Below are 21,526 nucleotides of genomic sequence, written 5' to 3'. Positions count from 1 at the left end.
GGAAGCAATGAAAGCTACTTGAGACGACTCAAGCTCCAGCGAAACTGAAACCGAATCAAGTGAACAAGAGATGGCAAATATATGCTTCTTGGCAAACGATGAAGAGGTAAATTCTTATCACATTTCAGCAGAATCTCAAAATGTGTCTTATGATGAGTCATGTGATAGTTTGCCTTCTTATAAGGAATTACAAACTGAATTATTTTCACTACATAAAATATTTATAAAAGTGTATAAAAGAAATATAACTTTGAAAGATCAGAATCAAGAACTAGTAAAGCAACTAGAATCATTCAAAGTTATTGAAGAAGAAAGAAATACTTATATTAAGAAGTTGGAAGAAGAAATAAAACAAGAATTAGATAAAACTCATAACAATGATTTGAATAAGAAAGATTTAGAAATAAATGAACTCAAAAAGATAGTTGAGGATAAAGAAAAGATTGTCTATAATTTTACTAAAGGTAAAGAAAACTTTGAAAAGATGATTGAACAACAAAGGCTTCATGGAAACAAAAAAGGAATAGGCTACAACGGTAAAACAAATAAAAGGAATAAAAAGCTATACATGGGATATTTTGTTAAGGAAGCTAAGATTTTTGCTAGCACTTCATCAACTAACAAACATGAACACACCACTTGCTATATGTGCAAGACTAAAGGTCATGTAATGTTCAATTGCCCATTAAAGAAAAAATATGTTAAAGTTCAAGGAGAATGGAAAACAAATAGTGGAACCAATAATAAAACGATGAAATTCAAAAGAATTTGGGTTCCAAAAACTAACACATAGTGTCCCTCATTATAGGTTTGCCTTAGGACAACAACAACAACGGACAAATGGTACTTGGACAGTGGATGCTCAAGGCATATGACTGGTGACAAGACCAAGTTCACTATCTTAAAACAAAAGGATGGGGGATATGTCACCTTCAACGACAATGCCAAAGGTAAAATTGTTGGTATCGGAAAAATTGGTAAAGAATCTTCACTCACTATAGATAATGTGCTGTTAGTGGAAGGATTAAACATAATCTCTTAAGTATTAGTCAATTAAGTGATAAAGGGTTCGAAGTAATTTTCATGAAAGAAAAATGTGTTATCCAAAATCCCAAAAATAAAGAAACCTTGTTTATGGCTCATAGAATAAATAATGTCTATTGTATAAATCTTGAGAAAATAGCAAATCAAAACATAACTTGTTTAACAACTATAAATGAAGTTGGTTATGGCATAGGAAACTAGGACATGCTAGCATGGACCTACTATCTAAACTATCTAAGAAAAAACTTGTAAAAGGATTACCAAATATTAAGTACATAAAAGACGAAATGTGTGATGCATGTCAAAAGGGAAAACAAGTAAAAACAAGTTTTAAAAAGAAAAAATTCATATCCACCAAAAGACCCCTTGAACTCCTACACTTAGACTTGTTTGGTCCAACGAGAACCTTAAGCTCAGGTGGAAAACAATATGCTTTTGTAATAGTAGATGATTTTTCAAGATTTACTTGGGTAATCTTTTTAGCAAACAAAGATGAAGCTTGTAACCAATTAATAACCTTATGCAAGAAATTACAAAATGAGAAAGGCTATAATGTAACAAGCTTTAGAAGTGACCAAGGAAAAGAGTTTAAAAATAAGGAAGTTGATAAATTTTGTAATGAACATGGAATAACTCACAATTTTTCAGCACCTAGAACTCCACAACAAAATGGAGTTATTGAAAGGAAAAATAGAACTTTGCAAGAAATGGCAAGAACAATGCTCAATGAAAATAGTCTACCTAAATATTTTTGGGCAGAAGCTGTAAATACAGCATGTTATATTGTAAATAGGGTATCAATAAGATCAAAAATAGATAAAACACCATATGAACTTTGGGAAGATAGAAAACCAAATATATCATACTTTCATGTATTCGGTTGTAAATGCTTTATATTAAATACTAAAGATGATCTAGGAAAATTTGATGCAAATTCGGATGAAGGTATCTTCTTAGGTTATTCTACAAATAGTAAAGCTTATAGGATTTATAATAAAAGAACTTTTACAATTATGGAATCAATTCATATAACTTTTAATGAATCAAATCATTATGATATTAAAGATATGAATGATGAAAAAGAAGTCACTTCACAAAAGGAAGAAGTTCTTGAAATAAAAGAAGAAAAGAATAATGATGCTCTAAATGAAAACTTTTCAGAGAATCTGAAACTCCCTAAAGAGTGGAAATATGACAAAAATCACTCAAAAGAACAAATTCTTGGTGAAACATCAAAAGGAATACCACTAGAGCCTCACTAAAAAATATTTGCCATCATTATGCTTTCTTATCCCAAGATGATCCAAAAAATATTGAAGATGCTTTAAATGATGATTCTTGGATTATAGCTATGCAAAAGGAATTGAATCAATTCGAAAGAAGTCAAGTATGGGAACTTATACCAAAATCCAAAGATAAATCAATTATAGGAACTAAATGGGTGTTTAGAAATAAGAAGGATGAAAATGGAGTTGTTGTAAGAAATAAAGTTAGGCTAGTGGCACAAGGGTACAATCAAGAAGAAGGAAATGATTATGATGAAACTTTTGCACCTGTGGCAAGGATGGAAGCTATTAGGATGCTTTTAGCCTATGCAGCCCATAAGGATTTTAAGTTATATCAAATGGATGTGAAAAGTGCATTTTTAAATGGATATATAAATGAAGAAGTATATGTCAAACAACCTCCAGGGTTTGAAAATTCTAAATATCCAAACCATGTATTCAAATTGACAAAAGCTCTTTATGGTTTGAAACAAGCTCCAAGAGCTTGATATGAGAGGTTAAGTAAATTTTTACTTAAAAAATGAATTTACAAGAGGAAAGGTTGATAGTACCTTATTCATTAAAACTAAAAACAAAGATATGCTAATAGTTCAAATATATGTGGATGATATCATATTTGGAGCTACAAATAAAGATCTATGTAAAGAATTTGCCACATGTATGCAAAAAGAGTTTGAAATGAGTATGATGGGAGAATTAAATTACTTTCTTAGATTACAAATCAAACAAGCAATAAATGGAATTTTTATAAATCAAACTAAATATATTAAAGACATGTTAAAAAAGTTTGATATGGAAGAAAATAAACCTATAGGAACTCCTATGAGTACTTCAACTAGTCTTGACAAAGATGAAAAAGGGAAACAAGTGGATACTAAGCACTATCGAGGAATGATAGGAAGCTTACTTTATTTAACAGCAAGTAGGTCGGATATTATCTTCAGTGTATGTATGTGTGCAAGGTTTCAGTCAGCTCCTAAGGATTCACACCAAACAGCAGTCAAAAGAATCCTTAGGTATCTACTAGGCACACTTGAACTAGGATTATGGTATCCAAAGGAATTTGAATTTGAAATGATTAGTTATTCAGATGCAGACTTTGCTAGCTATAAAATAGATAGAAAAAGCACAAGTGGAATGTGTCAGTTTCTAGGACACTCTTTAGTTTCAATGTAATGACCTGCTTAATTAACTGGGTATTTTTTTTTTTTTTATAGTGTAACAATTAACATACTTTGATAACACATTATTAACCTAAGTAGCAAGAAGCAGAAATCATATAAACATATCCACATACGTTTATGTACAATACCAGAGTGCTAGTATGTAATCTCAAAATTTACATATATCACTGTTCCCAAAATAACCTCAACTGGTGAGGGCTATACAAAAATGCTCCCAAAAATGATACACACTCTCTAACAGGGCACTACTGACGCCCCTCTACTTGCGAGCCTGATCTGCTCGCTTACCTAGATCACCTGAAAAATGTTTCAACACTGGGATGAGCCAACGCTCAGTAAGAAGAAATATGCTATTACTAGTGTGTGGCAAATAAGCTACTATATATATATATATATCATGAAATCTGTTTTCATATAAACATGAATAACTGAATGCAAAGTACAATACCAATAATAAAATACACCACCCCTTTTCCATGTTGCTTAACATAGCAGTATTATAGATTATAATTCAAAGTACTTCTAGTGTACATAAGTATGGTCCCTGTTTCTGTAAATCCGTATGTATGTAATAGTAACTGAAATTGTTCCCTGTGGCTATCTGTGTGTCATGATTTGCCCCCTCATGACAGGGTTGTGTGGCCCATAGGCGGGATTTACCCTGGCTGGCCAACCAGGAATAAATCACTGAACTCCGTCAGTCGATCTGCCCACCTCAACCCATATCTGGATGGGGAGTCTGACCTCTTCAAGGGCCTAGGTGATCGACCTTATCACGTATTATCTAAATAGGTGGTTGCACTCATAAAGTAACATAGTATCTGTAACAACGGTATCGAACTCTGGAGCTGCAAGTCCAACAGGGTCTGATATCATATAATATATTTCTATATATATATATATATATATATATATCTAATTTACCATGATTATGAAATAATCGTAATAACATAATGCTGCATAAACTGTACAATAATTCATATGTCGTAATACTGAGAACTGAATATTCATAACACTGAAACTACATAATCATAATACTAATATTCGTGTAATCATGGTACTGAGATTCGTATAATCATGATACTAAAATCCATAAAATCATGGTACTGAAATTCGCATAATCATAATACTGAAGTTTGTAAAATCATGAAACTAAATTCGTAAAACACATCCCCGTACCATATACATATTCACAAGCCACACTGTATTAAATACATAATTTTCATAATTAAATAAACTATATCATATTTTAAGAAATGCCTAGCATAGCATATTTCCCTTACCTGACTACTGGAAAGCCCCTAGGAAATACAAGTCTAACACCCGCAGGGCCTCCTACAAAACACCCTGAAACCAACATATGCCAGAACATAATATCAATATTTTTTCGCCTATATCATTTTCTATAACTGTCATAAGCCAAAAAGGGACTAAAAGGCCTTACCCTGAATTTGGGATGAATTTCAACTCTATTTTCCCGACGATCCGCTCCGACAGATTTGTAGAGAACTCCGCCAGGAGTGTCGTGGTAGCTTCAGATCATCGATCCGGCGACTGGTGGGGCCGAAATAGAAGAGAGAAGGGAGAGGGAGACGCAGAGAGAGAGAGAGAGAGAGAGAGAGGCACGGTGAAAATGATAAATATCTCGGGTTTCCACTATTTATAGGGTCAAGTTCGTCGACGAGACACGTCACCTCATCAACGAGTCTTTCATAAAATTCATCGACGAAACCCTGTATTCGTTGACGAAATTCAGAGCAGCCTGAACCGTCTCTCGGTATTTTCTCGTCGATGAAGTCCTGTATTCGTCGACGAAATCCTTTATACCTTCATCGACGAAGCCCTAGAATTTTCTGAAATTTTTATTTCCCTTAAAATGCAATGTCACGTTCATCGACGAAGTCTACGACCTCCTTCTATTTTTGTATCTATTTCTCTCTCTTATTATTTAAATACTATTATTTTTCGGGTCACTACATTCATGGTCTTCAAAGAAACAAAACTCTGTAGCATTATCCACAACAGAAGCAGAATACATTGCTGTAGGAAGTTGTTGTGCGCAAACATTGTATATGAAACAGCAATTAAAAGATTTTCAAATACAATATCAAACTATTCCTATCAAATGTGACAACACAAGTGCTATTAATATTTCAAAAAATACAGTATCTCACTTAAGAACAAAACACATTGACATAAGACATCATTTCTTGAGAGATCATGTGCAAAACGAAGATATAATGTTAGAATTTGTAAATACACATGATCAATTAACAGATATTTTCACAAAACCTTTGTCAGAAGAAAGATTCATATTTATAAGAAGAGAATTGGGCATGCTTCATAGTCGTGAAGTAAGCTAAATATTGTTCTATTTGGCAGGCGACTACCAATCTACTGTCTTTTGAAATTCCACATAGACAAGCGCCTGCCACATTCAAGCAGGCGACTGCCTCGCGGCAGGTAGGGTTTAAAATCCTGTTTTAAGTCATTTTAAAACCCCCCAGGCGCCTGACCATTCATTTTTCTCTCTGAAATCTTTCGTCTCTATCATTTTCCATCCACAAATCCCGTTTAAATCATCTTGAAACCAAGTATCTAATCCTTCCTACTCACCAAATCCCGAACTTAACTTAGGGTTTCCTTGTTTTTCTTCTCCATACAAATATGCCTCGATCCAAATCCGTTGGTGTCAAGGGAGCCTCATCTTCAACAAGGATCAATAATGATGAGGTGGAGAAATGGTTAGTGACTCCACAAGCTAAGCACCTTTACCGGAATCAGATTGCTTCAGCTGAACCGATTTTAGGTAAGGTTCTTGACGTCACGTTCTTCAATTCCGATTTTCCCGAAATCATGGAACTCTTTAAGAACATTGGGTGGGATAAGTTTATTACCTATCAAGCTAAAGGATATTATCCCAATGTTGTTCGAATATTTAATGCAAACATGGAACGATGTGATAATGGAATCAAAACCAATATGCTTGGGCAGAATATCCATCTAACTCCCATATCCTTGGGAAAGATTCTTCGAATCAAGCCAGGGGATTTTGAGGTTCATATTATTGAGAAGCAATGGATTGTGGCTCAAGATGTTACTCCACAAGAGTTTTTGCCTCTGGTCATGACTGAAACTCCTGTTAACTTTGGGCATCCTCCACTTTATAAGCAGCTTAATCTGAAAGCCCTAATTCTACACAAGCTCATTAAAAACAACTTTTTACCACGATTTGGTTCTCATGATCACATTTCATTCCTAGATTGTTTTGTAATGTGGTGTATTCTCAAAGGAAAGAAGATGGATCTTCCAAGTTTTATTATCCAGTGGATTATCATAAAAGTCGATGCTCCTCGTATTGTTCTACCATATGCTCGAATGTTGAATATGGTTTTTGCTCATTTTAATGTTTTAACACCATCATTCAACTTCACTAGTAAGACTTATTATGATATCTTTTCTGATACCGTTCTTAAATGGATGGGCTATAAGAATTCTCCTCAAGGGTGGTTTCATAAAGGACATAGGAATGTCTTATCTGCTCTACCACCTTCTTCATCTTCCATCCCAACATCTTTAATTCAGCTTGATCCAGAAACTCCTTCATGGTTTGTTCCATCTTTTAATCATTATATGACGTTCAGTGATGGTATGAAATCTGGTCTTAGTACTTTGCAAAAGAAGGTTACCTCCGTAGAAACTCATTGTTCACATATTGATAAGCGAGTTGATAAGATTGAGCAACTGTTGGCCAGTTCTTCTAAAGGAAAATCACCTATGAATATCAGCTTTGCTACATCCAATGAGGATGAATCTGGTGACCAAGAGGAAGGAGATGATATATCTGGTGATCAAGAGGAAGGAGATAATGAATCTGATGACCAAAAGGAAGGAGATGATGAGAGTGAATCTATGGAAGCTTTTGACTGATGTTTTTTTTTTTTTTTTATCACTTTTATGTGCTTTTATGTATTCACGCTTTATCGGATAGGCTATTCTTGATGTTCTAAACCTAGTACTTTGTCTTGTAGCATTTCTCTATTTTTATTTTTGTATTTTTTTCTCCTTTTTGATTGATGTCCAAAGGGGGAGAAATGTTTAAGAGAAGTGAGTGCAAAAATATGATATATCATGGTTTGTAAAACTTTAAATGGAGTTGTATGTATGGTTTATTCATGCATTCATGGATCATCTTTTGGACTTATATACATGAATTACATCATGCTTATTGATAGGAGGAGCCATGAGTATTAAAATATTTTTATTTTTGCTCTCGATTTGTCATCATCAAAAAGGAGGAGATTGTTGGCCTAATAAGGCTTACAATTCTTATTTTGACGATAACAAATCAATGATGTGTTTAATATGTTTCAAGTAAGAGTTTTCAAGAATGTCAAGTGCATAAGGATGCTTATGGATTACAAAAAATTCTTGAAGAACACAAAGTAAAGTTTATGGATTACAAAGAGCATGAGGAATAAAGTTGTACTGGTGAAAAAGCTCAAAGAAAAGATTGAAACCACAAGGATGATGGAAGAACAAGATTGAAGATCAAAGTATTATAATTTTAAGGATGTTCTAAATGTAGGTACTTCAAAGTTTAATTTCAAGTATAAATTGGTTTGAAGCTCTTAGAAATTCAAAAATATATTTTTATATATATACTCTAAAGAATATTTTTACAATCAGTGAAAAGAAAAGTTTTTGAAAAAGAAAAATTTTTAAGTTTGAAGGTCCAGGCGACTGCCATGATGAGGCAGGCGACTGCCAAATTAAATAAAAGGTTTTTCAAAAAATCAGTAGCTAGACAGGCGACTGCCTAAACTGTCAGGCACCTGCGTGAACAAGTCAGGCGACTGCCAGCATTCTGTATTGAGAGGTTGTTCTGTGACAGGTGACTGCCACTCGAACGTTTGCATTAAATCTCTCAACGGGAAGATTTTTTAAAACCATGTTTTTGGACATATTTATTTCAAAATACTTGGATATGATTTTTAGGAATCTTTGGGAGTAATGAACAGTTTCTAAACATTTATAAATAGCTCAAATCTTCAAAGGTTTTTTAGAGAGAGATCGATTGAAGCAATATTCAAAGGTTTTTGAAATTAAGCAATCTTCAAAGGTTTTCTGATCCAGCAATCTTCAAAAGTTTTCAGATCCAGCAATCATCAAAGGTTTTTTAGATCAAGCGACCTTCAAGCATTCAAATTTCTCAAAGGATCTAAAACTCTCTTTTTAAATTACTAATTTGTTATTGATTTATACTTTGAAGAAAAGCTTTCAAAAATCAGAATCTTTTATAGAAAATCATTTGGTGATTCATACTAAGTATTGAGCTTCAAATTCTTTTATAATTGAATTACCTTGAAGTATTAGTGTGCTAAATTGTTGTACTAATCTACTCTGTTGTGAGAGTTTTTCTTTTGTACACAAAATCTCTTTTTCTTCATTCTTAGACGATTCAGAGCTATTGAATCGTTCGACCAAACAAGAGATTGTTGTTTGGAGAGGCGGGCTCTAGCCTAATAGAAGGAATGGTTGTAAACAGGTGTTATTCCACAAGGTAACGGAACTGATATAGTGGAACCCTTTGGTGTTTTTGCCAAGGGCGAGGACGTAGGCTGTGTTGAAGCTGAACCTCGTCAAAATTCTTGTCTCTTTCTCTCTACATTACTTTATATTCTTTATTTGTTATCATTGTATGGTTTAAAAGTGCAGGTTGCAGAATTTTAAGTAAGAAAGAAACAAAGATACTTGAAATTTGGAAAGTACGTTTTGATTAACCGTTTGTGGAAACCCAAAAGGGAGTACATTAGTTAATCTACGAAAATCTTGATCAAGAGAGGTGTATTCTAAAAGGCTTTCAGGGAAATTAACTAAAACTCTAATATTCTTGGTTGAGTGATTGAATTACTTTGATTTCATTAATTGACATGTGATTTTAAATTTCTGTATTCTTAAGTGTGACTATCACTTATATATTTTGTTTTGCTGGGTATTAAAATCGGAAGCTTAAAAATTATTAAAATTCAAAAGAATCCAATTCACCCCCCCCTCCTCCTCTTGGGAAGCTATTCCTTATTTCATATATTAACCTTCTTCAACCCCCCTAGAGCGCCCCCCCCCCCCCTCGAAATCCCAACTTGTATAACTTTCCAATTCAAAATTTGAAAAACAACGCTGAGTAACCGAGCCAAATCGTCGACAGTTTCAGACAAGCTATTGATGGTTTAATCTCAAGACCAAACCATCGATATAACTTTGCAAAGCCGTCAACTATTTTCTATTACCCTGAACAAAACTGTCAGTGGTTTCAGGCAAATCTTTGCCTGTTTCTTCCTATAAGCCAACTTCTTTCTTCTTCTTCTTCTTCTTTTCCACCATGTCTTTTCTGTACATGTGTTCCACTCAATATATGGGCCACATATTACAACACCCTTAATCTAATATAAGAAAATATTTTCAATCGGGTGAATTGACAGAAAAGGATTCATGTAGTCGAACCCCACGTAATGGGACTTAAGGCTTGTTATTATTGTTGTTGTTGATGTTTGTTGAGTCTCATGTAAAAATTCTAAAATATCCTCATATGATAATACAATTATACTACTTCATGACTCAAACGTACTGCATCGCACTGTGGAGATTTTGTCTCCACATCCCCCAATAGGCTTGATTTAAATAGATAGGAAGATTTTGTTTATTGAAGGCTCACAACCTCACCCTCTGTGTAGATCCTCTCACCTGTAACAAACTTTAAATGAATAACCACTTCAAAATTAGTCAAACTCATGAATATATATATATATATATATATATATTAATATTTAATTTTTATAAAAAAAATTCAACTTTTTTTAATATTTGTGGAGAGAAGTTTAAAAACAATAGGGCCTTTAGTTGTTCAAAAATAGCATTAATTTTTCACATCTGTGACTTTGTGGCATAAATGACGGCTTTTATTTTTGGGCACGAGAATATGTACTTCATTTCAAAAAATAAGCCCAGATGTGTATGTCCCTAACATAGATGACTCAATTTTTTAGTCCATCCAACATTGACGAGTTTAGTATTGCATCAAATGGATACTAATCAAGCCTTTATTAACACCATCTGTCACGGATTTCATCCGAACCAGGATAAATCCACCTAATTAAGTGGGATATGAATTGTAATTCTCACTTGATAATCCACCTAATTCACCACGAATTATATGATCAAACCCGCTTTCTCATACCTAATTAAAAGATCAATAACTAGCAAAAATAAGCTTAAAGAAAATATAATATGAAAATTTCTAAGTTGACATCCCAACAATTCAAACTCGAAACACTTATATAAAAGTCTGATGAAAATGAAATTGGAAAGGGTCTTTATCTATCTCTTAATTTGTCAATATGTACAAGATCATACGTACGTAATTAAAAATCCACATGCAAACATTTTCCCTGGTCTTAATTTCTCTGTGTTTTTTGGTTCAGCCAGCCAGGAGCACACCATCCGCATCCGGATACCCGAGAAGACGACGGTGTCCTCTCCATCTGTCTATCTTTCTACTGCACAATCAAACATATATATATACACACACACACACACACACACATGCTCGTCTTAGTAAATAATAATTACTAATAAATTAGTTAATTATTGTAAATTTTTTATAAATGCTTAATCATATTAAATATTAATTTTTATTTTTAATAATGTTTAGTAGATAAAAAAATATAACGAAAAAAGAATATTATTCTTTTTATTTATTTTGAAGGACCCTTAAGAAAAAAATTATTATTCTTATATATATATATATAAGAAGATTAGGAGTATAATGGCAGAATGGGAAAATTTGGGGGACGTCTGTGGAGGAATATACATCTCTAAAACTGAAATTTTAATAATTAATTAATTACCTGTCCAGAAGGAACTTTCCTGCCATCCAATCATGGTCACCAGCCAACACTTCAACCTGAAATAAGCAAATAAATAAATACATGCAGCTCATTTTTATAATTAAAATCAGATAAATGCCAATAGGAAATATTGCCGTTTATTTAAGGAAAAAAATATATATATTACCGGCACTTTATTCTTTACATAACAACTTCATTTCTTAATTTTTTAATAAAAAAAATATTTCTACTTTTTTTCATTTTTAAAATTAAAAGACAAAAATTTAATTTAATATATATATACAAAATGTTAAAAAAAAAATTATAGATAGAGAGATACATACAATTTTCCAGCCGAGTAGACGGTCGCATCTAATGCAGGAGAGCTCAATTGCCTCGTACTCTGCCATGTCATCGTCATATTCATTTTCTTCATCATCTACCGTGTAGTGCTGCGTGTCTCCCATAGTCACATTTACGCTGCCCAAATGATCACCCAACTATTTATTCCTAATTTTTAATCATATTAAAATAAATTACTCTTTTTAAAATTTAATAAAGAAAATATATACATAAGTAAAAATGAATTTCCTTCCTTTTTTTTTCCTTTCTTTATTTTTGCCGAACAAAATCCTTAACCTCAAATAAGGATTTAATTTTATATTTAGATTTAATATATCTTTATTTTTTTTCTCACTTTCCTTATATCAAAATGAAAAAGTACTTATTAACAATTTCCAAACAGATTGAATAATCAAGAAATTAACAATCACACAAGAACAGAGATGGGATAAGCATAATTAAGTGCAATGCATGGCTGATCAGAAAAATTAAGAAAGAAAGAATAGAGAGAGAGAGAGAGAGAGAGAGAGAGAGAGAGAGAGAGAGAGAGAGAGATATGAGAGCTTACACGTCAAGAAAGAGATGTGCAGATCTGCCGTTCATACCTGTTACATCCTGTAATAAAATAGCATTTGCAATATTTGAAATTAACTAAAACAACGACAAGCAGATAAGAAGAAGAAGAAGAAGAAGAAGAAAAATCAAGAAACAAATTAGATTTGAGAGAGAGAGAGAGAGAGAGAGAGAGAGGGAGGGTACGAGGAGATCAAGATAATCATCCAAAGCGAGATAAGGGACGCGAGTCCACTCGGGAGAGGAGAGGCGGCCATTATCTTCAAAGCATCCTCGGCACCTGTAATGCTTGATGTTGTTCAGCGGCCAATACGGCCGACGTCGAGCTGGTCTTAGCCGGCGCCGACGGGACGCCAATCTCACCTCAATTCCCATTCTCAATCTATTTTCACAGAAACACACAGAGAGCTGGAGAGAGAGAGAGAGAGGTATGGATCAAACTACTCGATCGATCTTCTTAATTAATTTAAACTACTGCATGCATGACAGTTGTGAGAGCCGTTAAGACAACGCTGCTCTCCTCTGCAATCCTTCAAGAAACACCACATATAGTCTTATTTATTTCTTTGTTCATCTTTCTTTTTAAATAATTAATTAATTACGTGGGTATTCATTTTTCTAACTTTCTAGTTATTATTTTTTTGTTTTCAAATCTTCTATAGAAATATGATTTTTTTTTAAATAAAATAGAATATCTAATAAAATTTATAGTACGGGATGCAGAATAAAAATAAGTTAATTACATGACTAAAGATAAAAATAAATGTCATTTTAGAAGTCATATGGATCCTATAAAATTTTAATTGGAATATTCATAATAATTAAGATAAAAGATACTCTCCTTTCTTGAGATTTGGTAAATAGATTCATTTTCTTAAAAGACTTGTCTTTTTATAAAATATAATGAGAGATTCGTTTTTTCTTTTTTATCAAAATTTAGGGGAGGTTAATGAAAATTTTACAATCTCAAAAGAGATATTTGTCTTTTATAAAAGTTTAGATGATGTGAGTATCCTTTACCCTAATAATTAATATAAGAAATCCAATTTTTATATTAAAAATTAAAAAAATAAAAAAATATATCAAATTCATGAACAAAATTTTGATTTTAATCGTATTAAAATGAACTTTTATTTTTAATAGTATCTCATATAAAAGAAAAATATATGAAAAATCAGTTTCCTCCTTATTTTCCTTTTTTTTCCTTTTTTTAAATAAAATCTTTAATCTAAACGGATGTTTATATTACGTAAAATTTTTAATTGCAATAGACATTTGTAAAAATAATAAGAAAATTTTGGAACGTTATGGGCCTGGTTGGATTAAGGATTTTGATTCAGTATATATATTTTTTGTTTTCTTTCTTACTTTCCTTAATAACGAAGCTTGAAAAAGCAAATTCCTTCATATTTTCCATTCCTTTTTTAAAGTTCTAAACAAAGCCTATGGGAAGAATTTGAAAAAAAGAAAAATACATACTAAACCAATCATCTATTTAAAAAATAAATCCAATTTCCACAAAGAAAATCGCTCTAAATTTACACAAAACAAGTATATACTTTTTTTTTTTTTTTTGGTAAAAGAGGGTAGCACCACCTAACTTTATTAGAAAACCCCTCACTTATAGCGGAGGAAAACTGTGGTTACAGTTTTGAGACTTTAGGACAACAAAAGAAAATTCCAAGACCCTAAAACTAACTTAACCAACATAAACCAAACCAAAACACCAAACACCTGCAACCAAAAAATTAAGAAACTAAACCACTAAAAGTGTAATAACACAAAACATCATGAACGCAAAGAAGGAAAACCCTACAAGTCCAATTGAATCATTCGCCTGACTTGCTGAGGAAGATCATCTTGGCAACTATATGATTGAAAAATACCAGATTCACCCTATTTGGCAAAGAAATCTGCACTTTTATTCACCTCCCTGTAAACATGTTCAACTTTGAACCGTATGTCTCTTAATGCTAGCATAAGTTCTTCCCACAATTCTCATAAGTTCCAAACCGAACACTTCCCATAATTTATCCACTGAACCAACAAAGCAAAGTCACATGTAATCTCCACTTGATCAAATCCAAGATCTTTGTACAGATTAATCCCTAAATAATCGCCTTCAATTCAGTCATGTTATTTGTTTCATAACCCAATAATGAGGAAAAAGTTGCTTTAAATGAACCTTTTTCATCTCTTATCATGCCTCCACCACCACAATTCCCTGAGTTACCTCTACAGCTCCCATCCACATTCAACTTAATCCAACCTATCCCAGGTTTACACCATCTAACTACACGAGGAAGACAAACCCCCATATTTTTAAATTGAATATCCAAAGCACGACGGACTGCAATATCCGTGCAAGAAGCAGGTGCACATTTATTTAACTTGTCTGAAATGGATCTCAGCCAATATTTAATATCAAGCCACACAGTTCTCACCGAATCATGAATTGATTCCATCCTGGCTCTACATCAACGAGTCCAGAGTCTCCAAATGATGAGACTAGGTATAAGACCTACCAAAATGTCTAACTGTGAGGCCCGTCTTGCACAACTAAACCTGAAAAAACTCTGCCTTTCCAAGTACTCGTTGCCATACAACTAACACCCAACGTCACTGCTGCTTTTTTCCATACCTCCTGAGCAAAAGATCCGGTGCAAAACACATGGTCTAGAGATTCAATCTTGACACTTGAACAACAATCACATCAAGAGGCCATCTGGACACCTACTTCTTTAATACGAGTATCAATTGGAAGACAAGCGAACCAAGACTTCCATATACAAATTGACACCCTTTTTGGCAACATAGGATGCCAGATCCATTTGGCAACTGAGAATTCCTCTTTATGCTCCCTTATAATTTCCCAAGCACTTGTCGTGGTGAATTTCCCATATGTTGAAGATTCCCAAATTATTGTATCTGGACCCTCCTTGCAAGAAATAACAGAGTTCATTACTTCCTTAGCCTGATCTTCACCCAACAGATCCACTAATAAATCAACATTCCACCCATCTCTATCCCAACAATCTTGAATTCGAAGCTTATGGTTACTGATTTCTTGAACCTTAGCACAAAGGGGGTCGGAGGCTAACCAACGATTAGACCAGAAAGAAGCCGACCCTTCTTTAATTCGAACACGGACATGCTCTAAAACTTCAGGAATCACACGAACAATCGATCTCCAAAATCTGGTTCCTTTCTCTAGTTTCATTTCTCTCAAGTGGTGTTTCTTATACAAATACTTGGCTTTAAAGAATTGAGTCCGCAGATTATCCATAATTAACAATCTCCACACAAACTTCATATGCAATGATTTTTTTACCTCCTCCAAATCCCTAACAGCCAAACCACCCTCACAAACAGGCTTACATATATTAGACCAAGAACACCAATTCCTTTTCCTTTTGTCATTTACTCCACTCCAAAAAAATTTCGATAACATAAAATTTATCTTTTTGAAGACAGTAGTAGGAATGTCCAATACCGTCAATTGATGAATCGATATTGATGATAATACATGCTTAATTAAAATTAGGCAACCCCCTTGAGATAAAAGCTTGAATTTCCAACCCACTATCTTTTTCCTCAATTTATCAACTAGAGGCTCTAAAATACGGGCCGTAAGACAACCTAATACCAAAGGAACACCCAAATATGTAGCAAGAAAACCTCCTTCCGCAAAGTCAGTCATCCTTAACAGAGATCTCTTCCGAGCAAAAGCAATTCTTTGAAAAAAAATACTTGACTTTTCTTTATTTATCAATTGACCGGACCAATCCTCATACTTCTTCAAACTCTTAATAAGCATTCGAATGAAACTTCTCTTGCCATTGGCAAAAATAAGAATGTCATCCACATAGAGAAGGTGAGATACCAAAGGCGCCTCACGAGGATGATAGTAAGCCCCTATCTTATTCTCCACAAAAATTTTCTTTAGAAGTCGAGAGAGAACTTCCTATAAAATAATAAATAGATAAGGAGATAAAGGATCTCCTTGGCAATGCCCTCGAGAAGGTTTAAAGAAACCATTATAAGTGTCATTCATCATAATGGAGAACCAAGGAGAGGAAACACATTCCGCCACTAAACCACAAAATTTTCGTGAGAAACCAAAGCTTTCCAGAACCAAGTTTAAAAAATCCCAATTGACCCTATCATATGACTTAGTCATGTCCACTTTGATCATTACATTTCCACCATTAGAATTCTTATGTAGAGAATGAACCATTTCTTATGCCAAAGAAATATTTTCAAATATACTTCTACCAGGAATGAAAGCTCCCTGTTCCGGAGAAATCAAAGCAGACAATAAACCTGTCATCATTGCAACAATAATTTTTGAAAAATTTTGTAGATAACACTACAAAGACTAATAGGCCTAAACTTGTCAAAACTCTGAGGATTCTGAACTTTTGGGATTAGAACAATGTAAGATGCAGAATAAAATCTAGGAAGAGGGGACCCAGCAAAAAAATCTCTAGCTGCATCGATCACGTCTTCTTTTACAATATCCTAGCAATCCTGGAAAAAAGTCGATCCAAAACCATCCGAACCTAGGCTACTATTTCTCGGGATAGAAAGAATAGCATCCCTTATCTCCACCTCAGACGGTTCACGACAAAGATCAATATTCTCCTCTTCAGAAACCATAGGAGATATTATATCAACAAGGTTAATTAGCTGTTCGATTGGGTCCTACACCTGTTAAGAAAGTTCGAAAATACCTTACTGCACCCTCATGAATAGCTTCCATAGAATCCAACACTTCTCCATTTGGAAGTTTCAATGAATGAATCATAGTCTTCTTCCTCCTTTGGTTCACAAATGCATGAAAGAACTTTATATTGTTATCCCCCGCCTCCAACCATTTTTTTTTTCTAGCTGAGAAATACGAATCTCCTCCCTCTTTTCCCATGCTTCCAGCTCGAGTTTAGTAAGGAAAAAATCTTCCTCCATTTCTAGCGAATACCCTTCCTGAAGCCGAGCCTCTAGAGCCTCCATACTTTCCTCCAATTTATTAATGTTCTATTGTACATGTCCAAAAACCTGTTTGTTCCAATTTCGAATTGCAGCTTTCGTATGTTTCAATTTACCAGCAAGTCTAATTAAACTCGAACCATGAGACTCCTCCCTCCAGGCTTCCTCCACGCAAGGCTTAAAAGACTAGTGTGTGCTCCACATATTCTGATACCTGAAGGGAGAAGGACCATACTGATGCAGATTTCTAAAGTCCTCCTCTTTCCATACTCAAAATAAATATTTGCCAAAACCTGAAGAAGATTCGAATTATAGAGCACCCTATCCAGTTTTGCCCAACTCCGAGAATTACCACTGTGACCATTACACCAAGACATGTTGTTGTCAGTACCAACCGAATCCATAAGACCACAGTTGTCCAAACAATTGTTAAATTCCTCCATAGCCGATAACGGCCTCATATGACCACCAATACGTTCCGAATCTGAATGGATAATATTAAAATCTCCCGCCACTAACCAAGGGAAATCATCCCTCTTTACAAACTCCAAATCATTTCAAAGTTCCCGGCGATCTGTTTGACGACATTTAGCATAAACAAAAGAAGCCAAGAAAATCTGGTCCACATAACTAAAAGTACTTGAAATAACTTTATCAGACATATGTTGTAACTCAAAGTGCACTTCCTCTTCCCAAAATATCCAAATTTTACCCCCCACTGAAGCATTCGCACAAAAATTCGACAAATTTAGAAAGTTAGCCCATTGCGATATCAGACTTTCATAAAAAAATGGCTCTGAAATAACCAAAATAAAAGGCGAAAAATTCCTCATTAACTTATGTAAACGATTTTTTGACGTGCCTAAACCCCGCACATTCCACATTAGAATTGTATTAATCATAAATCAAGTTTCTTTAGACAGGTAATAACCCATTGAGACTTCTTCTCACTTTGCCCATTAATATCCTTCAACTTAACAATCGGAACATGTAAATCATCATCCGAACAAAAGCCTTTTTTCCAAAGGGAGTTTCTCTAAATTATTTGTCTCCACCTCCCTATCTGATTCACAATTATGTGGGACACACCTGGCTATGAAAGTACACTCTTGTTCCAAAATTTCTGTAACCATATTACTAGACGAAATCAACTGATCATGCACTACTATGCCATCTTCCACTATCAGAATATCAGCGTCAGGAGCACCCAAGACTGGTTCAACACTCTCCTCCCTCTGCACAATCTCATACTAATTTATATTTCGCTGCAAAGTCTCCATTTCAAGCCTCAGATCTTCGGGAACAAACTCCCCCTCTTCCATCTCACATTGCGGAACTATCTCAACCACTGGCAAAATTTGTGATGTCGTTGCACCCTTTTGAGCCTGAGCCCCCTCTATAGGTTCTTCGACAATGCATGGATCTATCAATTCTCTCTGAACTTCCTTCCCTTTATCCAATTTCTTCACACGCAAAACTTCTTGTCGATTTTCTTGTCTACCATATTTTGTATCCTTACTTCTATTGTAGCAACCCAAAGGATAATAGCATTTTAATAATAAGGGGGAGAGAAAATAGATACAGAAACAAAAAGAGGTCGTAAACTTCGTCGACGAACACAGGGTTTCGTCGACGAAGGTCTTCAGAATTTCATCGACGAACACAGGACTTCGTCGACGAGAAAATACCGAGAGAGGGTCTGGGGGCGGTCTGAATTTCATCAACGAATATGGGGCTTCGTTGACGAATTTTGTGAAGGACTCATCGATGAGGTGACATGTCTCGTCGACAAATCCGGCAGTATAAAAATGGAAAAAATTGGGATTTCGTCATTTCTCTTGCCGCTCTCTCTCTTCTCTTTCTCTCTCCTCTCTCTCTCTCTCTCTCTCCTACGACTCTCTCTCCCTTTTCTCTTCGTTTCTGGCCCCACTAGTCGCCGGATCGATGATCCGAAGCTACCACGACGCTCCTGGCGGAGTTCTGTACGCATCTACCAGAGCGAATCGTCGGGAAATCAGAGTTGAAAATCATCCCAAATTCAGGGTAAGGCATTTTAGTCTCCTTTTGGCCTTGTGGTAGTTATAGGAAATGATATAGACAGAAAAATACTGATGTTTAGTTCTGACAAATATTGGTTTCAAGGTGTTTTGTAGGAGGCCCTGCGGGTGTTAGGCTTGTATTCCCTAGGGGCTTTCCACTAGTCAGGTAAGAGAAATTTGTTATGCTAGGAAAATTCTAAATATTATACAGTGTATTTATTTACGAAAATTATGTATTAAAGTATGGTGTAGCTTGTGAATGTGTATGTAGTACGAGGATATGTTTTACGAATTGTAGTTTCATGATTTTTATGAATTTCACTACCATGATTTTACGGATTTTAGTACCATGATTATACGAATCTCAGTACCATGATTATACGAATTCCAGTATTACAAATATGCAGTTCCATGTTATGATTATTCAGATTTCAGTACGTTTTGCAGCATCATGGTTATTATGATTACTTCAGAATCATGGTAAATAAGATAAATATGTATATAAAAATATTATATGATATCAAACCCTGTTGGACTTGCAGCTAGAGAGCACAGTACCGTTGTTATAGATACTATGTTACTTTATGAGTGCAACCACTTATTTAGATAATACGTGGTAAAGTCGACCACCTAGGCCCTTGAAGAGGTTAGGCTCCCCATCCAGATATGGGTTGAGGTGGGCAGGTCGACTGACGGAGTTTAATGATTTATTCCTGGTTGGCCATCCATGGTAAATCCAGCCTACGGGCTGCACAACCTTGTCATGAGGGGCATGTCACGACACAAATAGCCACAGGGAACAGTTTTCAGTTATTATTACATACGTACGGATTTACAGAAACAGGGACTCTACTTATGTACACTAGAAGTATTTTGAATTATAACCATAATACTGTATGTTAAGCAATAGGGAAGAGGGGTGGTGTATTTTATTATTGGTACTGTACTTTGTATTCAGCTATTCATGTTTATATGGAAACAGATTTCATGATATATATTGTAGCTCATTTGCCACACACTAGTAATAGCATATTTCTTCTTACTGAGCGTTGGCTCATCCCAGTGTTGAAACATTTTTCAGGTAATCCAGGTAGGCGAGCAGACCAGGCTCGCAAATAGAAGAGATTCAGTGGTGCCCTAACAGAGAGTGAGTATCATTTTTGGGAGCATTTTTGTATTACCCTCACCAGTTGAGGTTATTTTGGGAACAGTGATATATGTATATATTTTAGGGAAAACATTTCTAAACTCTGGTATTGTATGTAATAATTTATGGTTATGTTACATAATTTCCGCTTCTTGCTGCTTAGGTTTTGGTTGGGTTTACCCCCAGCATGGTATCAGAGCATGTAGAATGTTAGAAAAAAAAAAATCAATTTAATAAGTAGGTCGTTACAGTTTGGTATCAGAGCCTAAGTTTACTAGGTTCTGTAGACTTTAGAGTGCAGCAGAAGTAATACCAGAGTATAGGAAAAGGATTTGAGGTTTGTTCTGTGTCTGGGTACAGGATTTTCATAGTGTTTTCTGTGCTTTTCCTAGGGTGACGATTTGAGGAAAACCATAGTAAACTATTGTCGGGTCGTGTGTCTAGGTGACAGAACTGGATATTGGGTTAAAGTCAAGGAAGGTAACTAATTTTGAGTTGGTATAGGATAGGTCCATATAGGAGATAAAGTGTTTAAATATGTTTCTTATTTTCAAGATTGACCTAGGAAGCAGCGGCACGAATGCTGGGGAGGACAGGCCAGGACCTTCCAGTATAGGTGGAGGAAATACTGATGTTGTGCTGCGCAGTGTCACTCAGCAGGTGATGGCTGAGATGGCTAGGAGTTCTGGGGAGCTTGGTTGTTCGATTGAGTAGTTTACATGTATGAAGCCCCCATCCTTTGTTGAAGGAGATGACCCGACTATAGCTGAGAATTGGGTCCAGGATATCGAGGAGATGTTGGCGGTGCTTCCATGTACGGATGAGCAGAATCTAGCATTTGCCACTTTTAAACTGACAGGGGAGGCGAAGCGCTGGTGGAGAGCAGCGCGTTTGATAGAGGAGTAGAGTCCGGTTCCAGTTCCATTGACGTGGGATCGATTCAAGGATATGTTCTTCGAGTGGTATTTTCCTACTATCATTCGGAGTGCGAAGGCAGCAGAGTTCCTGCATTTGGTACAGGGGCAGATGACTGTATCTC

At 34.9% G+C, this 21,526-nt stretch overlaps 1 protein-coding gene across 1 annotated transcript; it reads right to left on the bottom strand.

Moving 5' to 3' along the window:
• Positions 1–10,831: 10,831 nt before the first annotated feature.
• LOC131148867 (uncharacterized) lies at positions 10,832–12,746 on the bottom strand. Its single transcript, XM_058098813.1, has 5 exons — positions 12,502–12,746; positions 12,311–12,357; positions 11,745–11,880; positions 11,422–11,477; positions 10,832–11,070 (listed from the first exon to the last, which is right to left on the bottom strand). Exons 1-5 carry the CDS (start codon positions 12,688–12,690, stop codon positions 10,992–10,994), a joined length of 507 nt encoding a protein of 168 aa, XP_057954796.1. The 5' UTR covers positions 12,691–12,746; the 3' UTR covers positions 10,832–10,991.
• Between the last annotated feature and the right edge of the window lie 8,780 nt (positions 12,747–21,526).

Source organism: Malania oleifera, chromosome 2 (assembly GCF_029873635.1).
Source record: "Malania oleifera isolate guangnan ecotype guangnan chromosome 2, ASM2987363v1, whole genome shotgun sequence".
Classification (NCBI taxonomy): domain Eukaryota; kingdom Viridiplantae; phylum Streptophyta; class Magnoliopsida; order Santalales; family Ximeniaceae; genus Malania; species Malania oleifera.
The sequence above is the reverse complement of the archived record's forward strand: the minus strand, read 5'-3'. Positions and strand labels throughout refer to the sequence as shown.

What these genes read in the sequence shown, in the direction of transcription:
- LOC131148867 (XM_058098813.1), bottom strand. Translation starts at nt 12,690, where the DNA reads ATGGGAATTGAGGTGAGATTGGCGTCCCGTCGGCGCCGGCTAAGACCA. An exon ending in GCACATCTCTTTCTTGACGT is followed by an intron (nt 11,881 to 12,310) that starts GTAAGCTCTCAT and finishes TCATTTGGGCAG; the next exon opens with CGTAAATGTGACTATGGGAG. An exon ending in GTCTACTCGGCTGGAAAATT is followed by an intron (nt 11,478 to 11,744) that starts GTATGTATCTCT and finishes TGCTTATTTCAG; the next exon opens with GTTGAAGTGTTGGCTGGTGA.